At 37.1% G+C, this 16,800-nt stretch overlaps 1 protein-coding gene across 1 annotated transcript in view; it reads left to right on the top strand.

The window, feature by feature from the left end:
• The window catches only part of LOC121859369, a 532,182-nt gene that overhangs the window by 194,832 nt on the left and 320,550 nt on the right, over positions 1 to 16,800 (top strand). The window contains exons 27-29 of the mRNA XM_042356146.1: positions 2,947 to 3,079; positions 7,005 to 7,148; positions 15,413 to 15,531. Of these exons, the coding sequence (XP_042212080.1) occupies positions 2,947 to 3,079; positions 7,005 to 7,148; positions 15,413 to 15,531 (396 nt within the window). The remainder of the gene's footprint in view (positions 1 to 2,946; positions 3,080 to 7,004; positions 7,149 to 15,412; positions 15,532 to 16,800) is intronic.

The following is a 16,800-nucleotide window of genomic DNA, read 5'->3' as shown; positions in this document are numbered from 1 at the left end:
TACATCTCAGAGTGCTAAGAGAGTTGTGCAACGAGCTTGCTGAGCCCGTGAAAATCCTGTTCTGTAAATGCCTGGATGAGCAAAAGGTCCCAGTGATTGGAAAATGGCTTATGTGAGTCCTCTTTTCAAGAAGGGCAATCGTTACTCCATGAATAATTATAGCCCAGTGAGCCTGACCAGCATAGTATATAAAGTACTTGAGAGCATTATTAGAGATGCTATGATGGAACATCTACTTCGAAACAACCTTGTAAAGGACTGCCAACACGGTTTTATGCCGGATTGCTTCGGTTTAACACAATTACTCAAGGTACTGGATGTTTGGACCCAAATTCTGGAACAGGGTGGCAATATCGACAATATACAGTAAAACCTCGCTAAGGCGGACCCCGCTTAAGCCGGACAAAATTATTTTGAAAAAAAAAGTCGGACATAATTTATTTAGTAGTACAGGTCCACAATTGCTTATCCGAAAACCCTCGGGGCCAGATGTGTTTCGGAATTTGGAATTTTTCGGATTTCAGAACGGTAGTATGGCACATATACTGTGTATTTTGTTAACACCCTAGTGGGGTCTGTGGCAGCACCCTGTAAGCAAACACATTAATATTTCTGCAACTAACCTTATGAATATAAATTAATAAGTACATACAAAGTACTGTATACCGGTAACAGAATTAATAAAACATTAAATATTAACAAAATACAGTACTGTACAGCATACTGTACAATAATAAATAAAAGTAATAAAATATTTTAGCACTTAATTTGAGGTGTGTAATGTCTACATTCAAATTATTTGCTATCTCGCAGGGATTCCATCGATACAAGTTATATTTTGCTAAGTTTAGTCTGTGACATTTTATAAGATAAAAACTTTAAGCCTAAAGCTACCTTCACCCTGGGAAGGGGGGAGAGAGGTGATGATAGCCAGGCAGGGGGGAGGTGGGGGGTGAGGTGAGGTATTGACCAGCCGGTGGGAAGATTACCCAATGCGTCGTTATCAGTCAAATAGCGGGAGTTTGAGTTTTTTGCTTATAAATATCACTGAATTGACTTGGCAGAATATAACTTACATTGCTGTAATTCTTGTAAGATTGTGATTAATTTGAATATAAACATGGTATAGTTTGCACTAGACAATTTTTTTTTAATTATTTAGTACATTTGAGTACAGTAAAGATTTACCCTTAGGAAAATTATTTCTTTTACTTTTTCACAATATGTATTTAGGATGGTGTGTGCATGTAAATGAGTAAAAATATATGAAGAAAGTTACATATATCTACCCAAATTATGAGTTGAAAAACTTGTACCTAAACGTACTACACTAAAGAACTGAAATTTTTATCTCTTGTGCAAAATATATGATGTTTAAATTCTAATTATTCGTTGTCTTGCAAGGATTCCAGCAATGCAAATTATATTCTGCTGAGACACAACCGATGCCTCACACCTGCATGTATTGCTTTCAAAAAAATTGGATACATTGGTGTTGTATTCGTTTTTTTGTTTAAAATAGAGGTCTTTTTTTATTTGCTCTAAGGCGGACAACCTCTTATCCCGGACACCTCCCCCCCCCCCAATTAGCCCCCCTTAGAGAGGTTTTACTGTATATCTAGATTTTGCCAAGGCTTTTGACATGAAAGGCTGAGAATTAAACTGGAAGGGAACGCGATTTGGGGAAGTGTCCTTGTGTGGATCGGAGACTTTCTGCATAATAACAAGCATTGTTTGGTGATTATTGGTACAAAATCGTAATGTGTACCCTGGACAAGCGGATTACCACAGGGCAGTGTATTGGGCCTGTTGTTGATTGTTTGTTTTATAAATGACATGCCAGAAGCTATACACTCCTCCATACAAATGGTTGTGAACAATGCCAAGTTATTCAGGGAAATTAAGAACCACATTGACCATGAAGAGTTGTGGAAAGTTCTCGGTGAGCTTCAGGAATGGTCGAAAAAATGGAGGCTAAGATTCAATGTCACGAAGTGTAAGAGGCTGCACCTGGATTGTACCAACGGTTAGGAGACGTATCATACATCCCAACGGGACGAAGAAACTGCAGTAATAGAGACTGAATGTGAAGAGGACCTAGGAGTGTATGTTGTCAATGAGCTGAAGTTCTCGGGCCATTGCGAGAAGAAGGTGAATCAATCAACTAGACAGTCCATCCCTCCTATCGATATTCAAGAGTGAGGTGCTTCCCCGCCTGGAGTACTGTCACCCCGTCTGGTCCCCGAGATATGCCAGGGACTGTCAGTTGATTGAAAATGTCCAAAGGAGGGCCGCCAGACTGGTGCCTGCACTTTGGCACATCAGCTATCCAGAGAGATTAGAACGCCTGCAACTGCCTAGCTTACACTACAGACGGGCAAGGGAAGACCTAATTAAGGTGTATAAACATTTCAAAGGGCACTACTCAGTCGAGTGTCCATACCTGGAGCTAGGAGACGTCCGCCCCGCAAGGGGTCGCAGCTCAAGGTTGAAGAAGCTGCAAGTCCAGAAAACTGTGAGGGCAAACTTTTTTAGAGTGAGAATTGTGAACTCTTGGAACAATCTGCCAGAATGTGCTGTGATGGCACCGAGTGTCAGCTATTTCAAGACCAGACTTGACCAACACTGGAGCAGGTTCAGATACAATCAGGAGCCAGTGCATGCCTAGTACTTTCCAACAGTGCATAATAGAGACGTGACCGACCGCTCAAGCGACTAACGAGCCGATCAGTGGTGAAGAGGATAAAAGTAAAAATAATATGGCAGGGGTGTATAAAAATTTATATGAAGTGCATAGAGAATAATTTGCAGGGGGAAAAGATCATATGAATTAACTACCCTGTTGACATGTGCATAAATAAAATTAATATGGATGCAGTTTAGATAGTAGGTTTTTGCATTTCTTAAATTGGTGAATTACTTGTGTGGTATCATTTTCATTTTCAGGAATATGACACGAACCATTATCCGTCAAGCTGGAATATTTGTCTTTGCTGAGGTGACGGACATGGGCTTGGTACTCCAGTGGGATCGTGGAACCCGGGCCTACCTTAGACTTGATCCAATCTGGCAGGGCAAGGTAAGGTCTCCTGGTTAAGGCTCAGAGGAGAAGAGAAGATGTAAAAGAAAGCTGAGAGGTATTGATAATACAGGGGTTGATTCCAAGTTGTGGTAAAAATACGAACGGGGAATGGAAAGCTTTTAGTGTTTAGTACTGTACAGTATAGACAGTCCAGTCCCTGATTTACAAAGGTTTGACTAACAAAGATCTGAAATTCCATAAAAAGTTAATGTTGTCCCTTGATTCAATTTACAAACAAATATCCGAGGTTAATACTTTTTTACATTTATTTTGTATATTTTTTTCTAAAAGTGATGATAAAAATATACAAAAATAACTCTTCTACATGTTTACTAACAATATGCTATACATATTTCATTAATTTACATAATTATTCTCTAACACTCACAATATTAATAAGTCTACAGTAATAAGTTTACAATATATCATCATTCTCCTATACACTGGACCCTCGTTAATTCGATAAAAAAAGGCTCTGGGTCACTCGAATTACCGAAAAATCTGAATTAACCAAGATCGAAATATTCTGACTTACATATTCGACAATTTCTGAATATTTATGTTTGATTATCTGTTCATTTTCTGTTTAGTTTTTCATCTGGCCTTGGCTTGACTACCACAAATTTTCACCTTGGCTGCTACAAAGTAATCTAATTTGTTTTTAAATGTCCATACAGTAATAATAAAGTAAATAATACTGTAATAAATAAATGTAGCACTGCAAGGTGAGCTGACGTGGCAAGAGATGAGGTGAGGTGACAAGGCACTTATAGAGTAAACTTATTAAAAGCAGTACTTAACCATTGTCTTTTGACTTTTTAATTTCGTATTTTCATTTCAAAATTAATTGATACATGAGGGCTCAGTTTGGCCACTTATGCAGCTTAGACAACTGATCAGTGAATAAACCAGGACATATGGAGATGCATTATATGCTCCAATATTATTTACTAAATGCTCAAGACAGATCCTGTGATACGCACCAACTCTCTTGAGCAGTGACAACAACGGTGCTTGAGAGATGGTGAGTGTTGGCCACATTATTAGGGAGAGCGAATCAGCCAGATCGATTAGCTGTTGACTCTCTGTAAACAAGAGACCGAAAATATACTATAGTGCAGTAGCTCATAAGGGATTAAGTGTGGGATTTGAGAGGAAAATTAAATATTTTTTTGATAATTTTTTATTAACCCGGCACCGAATGAACCAAAATAATATGGGAATTACAGTATGGTGAATTGCATACTGTTGTTATAAAGGGATAGCGGGTGTCTGAGCAGGAGGCGATCAGTTGTCCTCCCTCCTTCATCTGCCACCTCCTTCCTCAAGCTACTCACCGAATGTTTTTGCACAGTATCTTAATAAAATTCATATTCTATTTATAAAATTCATCCTAATCTATTTAATTTTATATTCCTATAGTAATAGTTGACTTTTCGGAACCGCTCGGTTATTTCAGATTCATTCCTAATTTGAATCGTTTAATTCATTTTTTAGAAAAAAAGATACAAATTAAGCCAAAATCCAAATTAATGAGGGTTCAGTGTACTCTAATCACCGTATAATTTACTCTGCAGACTCAGTGGGAAATAGTAGACTTGTCTCCACCAGGCACACAGTCACTCAGTCAGCTGAAATTAGTAATTTGGGATTTTTTTTAATACTTTTTAATAAAATGTGCCTAGAGGAAATAATTAATACTTTAACCATGGGAGACTCCCCCTAAGCTGAATAAAATTATTGGGTAATGGCCAGAATAAAATGATGAAGTGTAGGAATTGCATCAAAGGGGTTAAGGTGAATTGAATTTCTATAGTGATCTTCCCATTAGCTGGAATCTTCGATCTCCAGCATATTACTCGTTCTTGTCACTCAGTTTCTCCTAAGATTCACTAAATTCACAAATCAAACCTGAGGAAAGTTACTGTCTTCACTTTTGTCATTGTCACTATGCAAGAGGAGTCATCTTTGTCTCCTGCTATCAAATATAACGCCATCGGTTTCCTTTTGCATGGGACAATTGCTAGAAGCCTCCACAAAGATGCTGAGCACATACAAAACAGGGAAATTTAAATTGGTCTCACAAGAAGCATATCACAACTGTTGTGGAATATGTCCAGAACAGTGTGACCCTCCATCCCACAACTGTTATGGGATATACTGTACATGACAAGGGTTAAGACAAAAGGATTTGTCCTTGTTTAATACTTATTGTGTTATATCTTTCACGACAAGGTGATAATACAACATGCATCCTGTAGAATTCTTTTTAAAGTGTATACAATACTGTACTTTTATCATTTTCCCTATAATAGAGCACTGTACTTTTGTGACTCTACAACAAATAATTGCAATATACTGTATACTGTATTAATACTTGTACATCAATCCAGACTTTATTACCGGTAATTATGGTATAACGGGGAATTCTCAGTTAGCCAGAATAATTTGTGCAGAGCACTTCCGGGAATGAGGGATTTCCTGGTAACACGACAACTCTATCAAAGCAGGAAAAAAATCCCTCATCCCGGAATTATCCGGAATTTTATGGTGGGGCTCAAAGAAAAGGAGTTAAAACATTTTCAAGAAACTTAATACTTACTTAGGCAGAAAATTTATTGGTATTGGTTGCTGTTCCCACATTTTACATAATGCTGTGCAGACTGCCTGCGACTGTTTGCCAATTGATGTGGAAACAGTTGTTGTTAAGATATATTCATATTTCTACTTGTATACAGTTAGAGTAGAAGACTTGAAGGACTTCTGCGATTTTGTGGAAATTGAATATAAACAGCTTCAGGGGTACAGTTATCACTAATGCCAGCTGTTGAGAGAATTCTTAGAATATTTCCTGGCTAAAAGTGTCCTGTTGTGCTAAAGATTTTTCTGGAGAACCATTGTGCAAAAGTCCTGCTCAATTTTGTGCATAGTCAGCCACCTTCCATCAAGTCATCTTAAAGATTGAAGAGGAAAATACAACAGCAGTAGAAGTTATGATCGGAATCAATGATTTGAAACAAAATCTGCAATCCAAGTAAGACTATATTTTGCCACATTCAGTGAGGGTTCTAGCAAACAAACTTGAAGAAGGTGGATTAATTGACTCATCTGCATTGAAGGAAATAGTTACAGATATTTATGACACGTGTTCAGTATTTAGGCCAGTGGTCAGGTCACTTGCAAGACTTCTCACATATGCATTAGGCCTCATTAAAGACGTTGAGAAAACAATGGATTTTGCTGCAGAAAAGAAATTCTACGATTCAAAATTTGATACTGAGTTATTTGACGAGTTTTGCTGTGTTACAAGTTATATCTCTGAGGAAAAAGTGTCAGAGTCGTATGCAGCTAAGTTACCCAGAGGCCAGCGCTCGGTAGAAATGTTCACTCACTTTAAGGACAGAGATATTACCCACTAGCACATGTTAAGATTGGTTCAGTTCATTCTGTGTCTTCCTGGAACAAGTTCATTTACCAAACGTGGTTTTTTTCTCAAATTAACAAACTGTGGGCATTTGAAAAATCACAGCTAAAAGTCCCATCTCTCAAAGCCGTACTAGTCACGAAAGTTAACTTCAAGCAAGCCTATCTGGAATTCTACAATATGCTAAGATCAACTACAGAGATGTTAAAACTAATCTTATCCAGTGTAAGGTAAGAGCATTAGAAGGTAATTGGCAAATACCATTGTTATGTACAATTGTTTTGTTTTTGGGTCAAGTATACTATAACTGTATAATTGATGTTGGTGTATGGATCGTAGGGTTTTTATTTCATAATTTGTATGTCCTGCTTTTAGCTCCAAGAAATATGGTCACTTTACTCTTTGATTAACACCATACTGCCACCCTTTGATTAACTCATAATAAAAAAATTCATTTAATTGTCTTTACTGATAACCTCTAATTCTTCCCTCTTGAAGGTCAGAGGTTTGTGTGGGAATTACAATGGAGATGAACAAGATGACTTCCGAACACCATCTGGCGGGTCAAGTGAAGTTTCAGTCAAGATCTTTGGAGATTCTTGGAGGTTACAGAACTATTGTCCTGATAGTATATTGATCAAGGCAAGTACAGAATATATGCTCCATTTTTAATTATATAATTTTTCATTTTGATAACTATTTATCAGTATATTTTTAAACAGTTTCCTCCTCGCTCTCTACCTATCCTTTCTCTCTTTCTGTAGTAATACTTTATGTCCTTCATTGCCTCAGCTTTCATTCACCTCTAATAAAACCAATATTAAAAATTTAATTTTTCTATACAGCTTAATGTGCCAAAATATACTTCTTGGCCATTAGTAAATTATCGACATTTATAGACTGTACAGTGATCACTAAATGGATAAATAATTATTTAAAGAACATCATTGGCCAAAGGAAGGCTATAGGTGGAAGGATAAATCGTGGCGAAATTCACCTCCGGGACTATTATAGGGTATTGGCAAGTAGGGTTAAAACCGAGATAAGGAAAGCAAAGAGGAATAATGAGGTAAGGATAGCAAGGGAGGCGAAGACAAACCCCAAAGGATTCTACCAAATGTATCAAACTAAAACACGAGAAAAGATTGGACCAATACTGGTCAGACTTCGGCGAGCTCACTGATAACGACGGAGAAATGAGCAATAATTTGAATAAATATTTTTCAACAGTTTTCACCACCGAAAATTTAAACATGTTACCCGAGGCACCGACTCTATTCAGAGATAGTGAAGAAAACAAATTAAGTGAGATAGTAGTGACTAGTAACGATGTTAGTAAGCAAATAGACAAACTAAAGCCTAATAAGTCACCTGGTCCCGATGAGATATTTGCCAGAGTATTAAAGGAATGTAAGGAAGAGCTTAGTATGCCCTTAGCAAAGTTGTTTAACATGTCATTAAAAACAGGTGTAGTACCAGAATCCTGGAGGATAGCGAATGTAATACCGATTTTCAAGAAGGGGGATAGATCACTATCCTCTAACTACCGCCCAATCAGTCTAACATCAATAGTAGGCAAATTACTGGAAGCAATCATTTCAAACTCTATTCGAAATCACCTGGAGAAGCACCGATTGATCAATGATTCTCAGCATGGCTTCACAAGCGGACGTTCTTGCCTAACTAATCTATTAACATTCTTTTCATCAGTTTTCGAATCGGTGGACGAGGGGCACAATTGTGATGTGGTATATCTCGACTTTAGCAAAGCCTTCGACAGAGTCCCCCACGAAAGACTAATCAGAAAGGTAGAAGCTCATGGCATCAAAGGTGACATCCTTAAATGGATTAGGGCTTGGTTACAGGACAGGAAACAGCGAGTGAGCATTAACGGCACTAAGTCTCATTGGAGCAACGTCACAAGTGGAGTTCCCCAAGGCTCAGTACTTGGACCATTATTATTTATTATATACATAAACGACGTAGATATCGGCATTGACAGCAACATAAGTAAATTTGCTGATGACACTAAAATAGGACGTGTTATCAAATCTGACGAGGACTCGGCAAAACTACAGGAAGATCTAAACAAATTTTCGAATGGTCTGAAAAATGGCAGATGAAATTCAACGTCTACAAATGTAAAGTACTCAGTATAGGAGATGTAAACAGGGAAACCAGATACCAGATGAACAACGATGCCATAGAGAAATCCGACTGCGAGAGAGATTTAGGAGTAATGATAAGTAGGAACCTTAAGCCAAGTAAACAATGTGTTTTTGCTCGTAACAAGGCTAATAAAGTACTTGGGTTCATACAAAGGAGTGTTAGTTACAAGACTAGCGAGGTCATCCTAAAACTGTATCTTGCTCTTGTGAGACCACACCTGGATTACGTAGTTCAGTTCTGGTCACCATATTACAGAATGGATATAGAATCCTTGGAAAGAATTCAGAGGAGAATGACAAGACTAATCCCGGGCATTAGGAACCTTGAGTATAGAGACAGGTTAAAGCATCTTAATTTGCACTCCTTTAAGAGACGTAGAGCGAGGGGCGACCTGATAGAGGTGTATAAGTGGAAGGCAGGGCTAAACAAAGGTGACATTACAAAGGTACTTAAACTATCCAACCAGGAGCGAACTCGTAACAACGGTTTTAAATTAGACAAATTTAGATTTAGGCGTGAAATAGGTAAACACTGGTTTGGAAACAGAGTAGTGGATGAATGGAACAAGTTACCAAATATCATCATTAACTCGAATACGCTGAATTGCTTCAGACATAGGTTGGATGCTCATATGAGCAATAGGGGTTGGGTGTAAACGGGACTGCCCAGTATGGGCCAATAGGCCCGCTGCAGTTTCCTCCATTCTTATGTTCTTATGTTCTATCCACCACATGTCCTCTGACTTTAGAAATCTCATGAACTATTTTTTCAATGATATATCAACAATTAATGTTTATTGGAATATTTTTATTTCAAGACATTCTTATAATTCAACTCATTTGAAATTTGTTTAGTTTAATAATCCAGTACAGGTTCGTACATATTGTGTTTTAGAATACGTATTGTATATTTAACAGAGGGATGATGGAGCTAGTATTGTCTCCCCTTCTGGATACTTCCACACAAAGGGTAGTTGTGTTGATGTGTGTCTGTCCATCCCTATAGTGTATTGAGAATACTTCTTTTCACAAACTTTTTCATTGTAAGAAAAAACCCAATACGTGTACAGTTAGTGCACAGAATATGTTCATGGAAAATGGTGTGTGGGAGACATGATGAGTAAAAAAATGGTGATAATAATAAAATACACAAAATTGGCGAGTCAAAAGGCATGTGTCCACAGTGTAAGCGCAGTAAAATTTTTACTGTACTGTAAACAGAGAGTACTCAGTGTTGATTGACCCAGTGAGTAAAAAAAAGAGAGCTACTCTTGGTCTGTTGTGTGTTTGAACTCGTGACTTTTCACGACGTTTATGAATTTTTTATTTTTTTTTACTTTTCCCTTGAGCTCCAAGATACAAGGAAGAGCTCTGCAGTTTATAGAAATAGCACTCTATGGGGTACAGCTATTTGGAGTATTTCTGTACTTTGCAATATGATTAAGTTACAGCTAGGTAGACTGCAGGGTTCAGTTTGCGCTATCCACAGATAAAATAAATTAGATTATATAACCATAATTAATCTTTATCATTCAGATGGATCACATACAGTGTTTATAAATGTGATTGTTTGAAACTATATTAAACCTATTCAAGTTAATGGGATCATTAAGTTCAGTGTGATATTTACCTTACTTAAGTCAAGTACAGCAAAGTATACTTCAACGTCCGTATGTCGGAACACATACCCTATGTGCACTATATCTTAGCCCAAGCCCTTTTATACATCTCAAATCACCTAATTTAAGAGAAAAGAGGAAATTGAATGACAAAATACAGTTAAGAAAAGTAAATATTAAAGTTTAACACTTACATTGAAATCTGGGACTGGTTTGCATGTAGAGATGGTCATTTGTAGGAGTGACAGAGGCTTTATTGGGATTGTTGAGCTGAAACTTTCTTCTTTTCGTCATAAATCTCTCTGTAGCATTATAGACATTCAATACTGATATTGATATTGAAACAGCTTATTTAGCCAGAAAAACACAGATAATAATAATATGAATATTAACATGGCTGAGCCAGTTGAGAGCCTGAGCTTTCTTGAAGGCACCTGATATATACAGGGGGCCCCGAAATTCGCGGGGGTTAGGTTCTCAAGATGGCCGCAAATCGCCAAATCCGCGATAACATTTGCGGATCAGGGGGGGGTACATTTTTACTTGTGTACAAAGAAATGTATATCCCTTTTATTTTCCTTTAGGACAATTGTTTCTTTTACCTGCAGTTTTGTAGACTGTAATAAAGCACGGACTGGAAGGTAGACTGTCACATTGTTAATCAATTGTTTCTGATTATTTATGAGAGTATTTTCCCATTATTATTTATTTGTATGTGTTTTGCGTGTATGTGTCTACACACACACACACACACACACACACACACATTTACAATACAGGTAAAGGAAATTACTGTCTCCTGAACAAATGGCTCCCTGTCCCAGCCGCGAAAATGCCAGCAACTTTAAAACTACCCACAGACATTCTTGGGTATATCCAGGGTGTCATCCGCGAAAAACCGAGGACCGCCAAGTAAAAATCCGCGAACTTGGGGGCCTTTGTACTGTACATATATCTCATGGAAATAGTATGTAACATTTAGTATCATCTGCAATAGTACACATAACATGGTGGTAGTATGAGCATATCTGAATGTTACACGGTTATTTCTTTGTTATTTATTTATTTTATTTTATTTTATTTTATTTTTTTACATCTATATTATAAGTAGTAATATTTCCGTTAGCCGGAATCCCTCAAACCCGGAACTCTCCGATAGCCGGAATTGAAATTTGCTCGGAAAATCATTCCTGAAGTGGGAATTTAAAAGAATAAAAATATCGGCTTTGGGAACAGATTTTCCGAGGTAGAAAATCGAGAGGATTTTCTGAAAAAATCTTGAGTAAAGACAAAACTAAAGTATTTTGGGTAGTGACCCGACGTGATTCATTGTCAGGTGGAGGTAAGGTGGGAGATTAGTGGTCTCATATTACTGACTTTCTGATGGAATGTCAGGTCATTCTTTCTTGAGTAGGGGATTAGTTGGTCTCATGACCTGAAGATGTCTTGAATAAGCGTGAAAACTCAAGTACTTTTAAGGAGATTGTGATAAATATATGTATAAATGAGCAAAATTGTATCCCTTCAAAATATGGAGTGACAAAGCAGAAATGTGTAAGTGATTAGAGAGATGGAGTGGAAAGGAGTGGTAACATGCACCAGTGTTGCCAAGCGATAAGCTCCTCAGCAGCTGATCTTTTAATTCGCCTCCATGCAGTCACACAACAAGACCCTCACTGGATGCTTGTTGTCTTAATTCCTGTGTGTGTGTGTGTGTGTGTGTGTGTGTGTGTGTGTGTGTGTGTGTGTGTGTGTGTGTGTGTGTATGTGTGTGTGTGTGTGTGTTTTGACCTTGCCAAGCACATTGTGGGATTTGAGGAAGTTGATGAAGAGTTTGTTCAGGAGTCAGGTGGTGAGGTGACATGCCAAGACACTTACACAACACACACATTAACAGCACTACTAAACCATTGTCTTATAACATTTTACATTATAAATTCTATTTTAAAATTAATTGATTCAGGATAGCTCGACAGGGCTAATTTTGCACTTAGACAACTGATCAATGAATAGACCAGGGCATATGGAGACTCATTGTACATTAGTGATGTCACAAAGCTTCGAAACTGCAACCACAACTTCTGAGCAACCACATAAATTATCACAATCTGTACTCAAATGTACTAAGTTGATTACTAAAATTATTATGTCTGGTGCAAATAAGGGATATTTATAATTAATCGCTATCTTGCAAGAATTCCAAAATGCAAGTTATATTCTCCTAAGTCAAGTCAAAGCCGTTTTATAAAAAGAAAATTAAACCCCCTACCATTCATAATCCTTAAGAGAGCGTTAATCTCCCCTCCCGGCTGTCAACACCTCCACCTCCCCCCCTGCTCCCGACCATTGGGGGGTACAAGTGACCGTGCACACCCCCCCCCCCGCCAAGGGTCGCCTCACTGACTCATTCATGATACAGTATTTATAATTGATGGAGTCAATGAACCACAATTTAAAGAATTTTTAAAACTGGCTGTAAATGATTGTTTTTATTTAATAACAAAGCTTTTAAACAATGTGATGGTGTTGGTATGGTTCACCCTTAGGTCCCACATTGGCCAACGCTTTCCTCTGTCCAAGAAAAGCTTTGGCTAACCGAATGTCACTCCCCCCCCAATTTAAGCCTTTGTTCTATCGTCGGTATATTGATGACACTTTTTTTTTTAATTTTCAGGTCACTTGATCACGTCTCTATGTTCCTAAATTATTTAAATTCGAAACATGGGAACATCAAATTTACTTGTGAATTGGAAAAAGACAATATTCTTCCATTCCTTGATGTTAATATTCACCGTCTTCATAATAGTTTCGAGACAGCCTTATACAGAAAACCAACTTTCACTGGTTTGAGTTCAAAATGTTCATCTTTTATTCCTTTTAATTACAAACGTAATCTAGTACGTACTCTTACCAACAGAGCCTTTAATACATAAAGGAACTACTCTTTAACAATGGTTTCCCTAAGAGATTTACAGACACTTATATAGGCAAAACCATTAATAGGTTTTTAGTCCCACACAGCCTCAAATGAACACCGTCCCTAAATATTCTATCTATTTCACCATCCCGTACACAGGCCCACTCAGTTTCACCCTTAGAAACAGACTTATAATGTATACAGCCTGAACAACATCAACCTAGAGAAGTCGACTTGTGAAAGAGACCTAGGGGTACTTGTAAGCCCGGACCTACGGCCTAGAAAACAGTGCGTTAATGTTCGAAATAAGGCAAACAGAGTATTGGGTTTTATATCTAGAAGTGTAAGTAACAAGAGTGTAGAGGTCTTATTGCAACTATATCTTGCGCTAGTTAGGCCGCACCTCGATTATGCGGTTCAGTTCTGGTGCCCCTATTATAGAATGGATATAAATTCACTAGAGTCGGTGCAGCGAAGAATGACAAAAATGATTCCGGGACTTAGAAACCTTCCATATCAGGATAGGTTAAAGAAACTTAACTTGCATTCCCTAGAAAGACGAAGAGTGCGGGGAGATATGATAGAAGTATTTAAGTGGGTGAAAGGAATCAATAAAGGGGATATAGATAAAGTTCTTATAATATCCGAGCAGGATAGGACTCGGAGCAACGGATTCAAGTTGGATAAGTTTAGATTTAGGAGGGAGATAGGAAGAAACTGGTTCACAAATAGGGTGGTGGACGAGTGGAACAAGCTTAGCAACTTTGTAGTAAGTGCTGGAACTCTGGAAAGTTTCAAAAGGAGGCTAGATAGATTCATGGATGATAGAGAGTGGTAGTAACTCTCGACAGGAGCTGCCATGCACAGGCCAACCGGCCTATTGCAGACTCCTTATTTTCTTATGTTATGTTCTTATGTTATGTTCTTAACTTAAGAAGCTTTTCAATGAATTCTATCCACAAATTTCTTTTAGACAAGTCTTCAAAACCCAGAGTTCAATTAAAAAATTCTTTAAAATTAAAGACACCATGTCCACACACCTGCAATCCTCAGTTGTTTATCAATTTACGTGTGCTAGCTGTAGGGCAGCATATGTAGGCAAAAAAAAAAAAATGATAACTCGCTTCCATGAACACTTGAGCCGTTCCGTCCGAACAGGCCAGTTAATCACACAACCACCACATTCAGCTATTCGTAACCACGCCCACCAACATGACCACCCGTTTTCGCCGCCTGATTTCTCAGTTCTTGACAGGAGCAACTGTGAGACGGACCTCCTCATTATGGAAGCCTTGCCTCAGTATTGTATAAAGTAAAGCTATCCTTTTGTGATATGGCATGTGAATTGTTGTGTTTTTCGCACTAGGGCTCGTCTAAATTAAGGTAATACCCTTGTTCATTTTTATTTCACATTTTTATTCCTGATTTTAGCTTTGTACGTAGGTCTCTCGTCAATTTTGTCGGTTTTAAACTGGAGTGCTCTTTCTTTAAATTTTTTGGAAGGTAAATTTTGGTATAATATTATGTTTTTATTGTATATCACCTGTATTTTTAGAACCTTTTCAAAACTTTTGTTTTCTAGGCTCTGATGATGGAAAATGATTTTTCCGAAACGTTAGTGATTAAAGAAACCCAATTTAGTCAAGATGTTTGTGTTTTCCCTGGTTCTCCTCTTCGTTATATATATATATATATATATATATATATATATATATATATATATATATATATATATATATATATATATATATATATATATATATATATATATATATATATATATATACATAGAGAGAGAGAGATAATTTATATAGCAACAAATCTGGTATTGTGACAATTTATCTTGACTGAAAATACTAAACTTTTCATGTATAGTAAAATATGCCAAACAAAATTCAGTATTCAATGACTTTTTTGGATTGTTTTATACCATGAACTCCTTGTACCAAACTGGCTGTCCACCAATTATTTTAGTATAGAGACGTAGCACTGTTTATTGTTAATTATTTCCCCTCTGCCCCTTAAGCATGTTTTTAGTTTGTGGTTGGGTTAGGTAACTGATGAAGATTATGAAAATATATTTATGTTGCCGGTTTTATCATTGTCAGTATTATCAGTGTATAAGATTTCTACAATGGTCATTTTATCAATGTTTTCATTATTCACATTTCATCAGTGCACTAATCAATTTGTCTTACACAGGACACCTGCAGCCTACACCCCCACAGGAAGGTATGGGCAGCTAACCAGTGTGCTGTGCTCAAGACGGAACCTTTTACACCCTGCCATTCTAAGGTTCCTGTTGAGCCCTATGAAGACAGGTAAACCCAATTTCCTTTATCTATACTGATATTATTCCTGGGGTGTTGTATAAGCTCTATTAACGGGTGTAGAAATTTCTTCGTGTCGTGACTTGCAGACTTCCTCAACTCTCAGGAAACACATATTTTGTACTTTTATTTCTTTACATTCTTTTTCATAGATTTCCAAAGCATTATTTCTTTCTTATCCAGTTTGTTGAAGCTCAAGGGAAACTGTACTATCGTACTTCATTGTGTACAATGGAAACACATTTATATTATGTTTTGTTCCTGTTTTTATTTTAATTAAAAATCTTGTGTTTTTAGATCGGTAATCAGTAAAAGATGGCCAGTAAGCCTAGAATTGGAAAATTGAAAATCTGAGTACCCCGGTACAGGCATTGGCTGATGTACAAAAGGGTTCCATTCCTGAAAAACGTCATATCAATTTATTTTTGTGAGAAAATATTTCCTTAAAACATCTTAGAGAGCTACAAAACATGAATTAAATGAATATTTTGGTGTACACAATGATTATAGGCTATAGTGAAACATCTGTAGTAGAGGACAGTACTGAGAAACTACACCAATGGTTGTTATGCAGTGTGAGACTGTAAGGCCCAGACAAGATAGAGTTTTTATTTGGTACGGATGCAACAACAATAAGTCTATTACACTGTATGTACTGTATATATTTTGAGATATTTTGCTTTCCCTGGATATGATGTTTGATGAGGCTGCCTTACATAACAATTCTCTGAGCCTTGATATCTAAAACACTACATTTATTTTATGTGTAGCCTAGTTAACCACTCTTAATACTAAACAATACAACACTGTATGTTGTTTTTAGTTTGTCTTTATAAGCTGACCAGGTCTAGCACAGGGAACCCTGAGATGCCTGTGTCTGTCAGCACTTCACTGGCTTTCAATGCTGCGAAAGATTGTGAAACTATGTTTTTGTTGTAAATTGAAACCTTGGACAAATTATTATTATTATTTTTTTTAAATTGGATCTGCATCAGTTAGGGATTGTCTGCCTGTAATTCATTACTGAATGTAATTTATTTATATACGTAGGTCTTCTAGTAGTGCAGATGAAATACATTTCCTTTTCCAGTAGACTTAAGGTTAATTTTAACTCGTATGATATTCAAAATTTAAAAGCTATTATCACTCACCTGTCGTCAGTAGTTTGTGTACTATACAATTAATTGACTTTAAACAGTGCATCCATGCATGGTACTCTTGTTTATATTAAAGTTGGAATGCATTATCATTTTGCATGAA

The sequence above is a fragment of the Homarus americanus genome, unplaced genomic scaffold (genome assembly GCF_018991925.1).
Source record: "Homarus americanus isolate GMGI-L3 unplaced genomic scaffold, GMGI_Hamer_2.0 scaffold7626, whole genome shotgun sequence".
Lineage (NCBI taxonomy): Eukaryota > Metazoa > Arthropoda > Malacostraca > Decapoda > Nephropidae > Homarus > Homarus americanus.
Note: the sequence above shows the minus strand (reverse complement) of the source record. Positions and strands in the feature narration are given on the sequence as shown.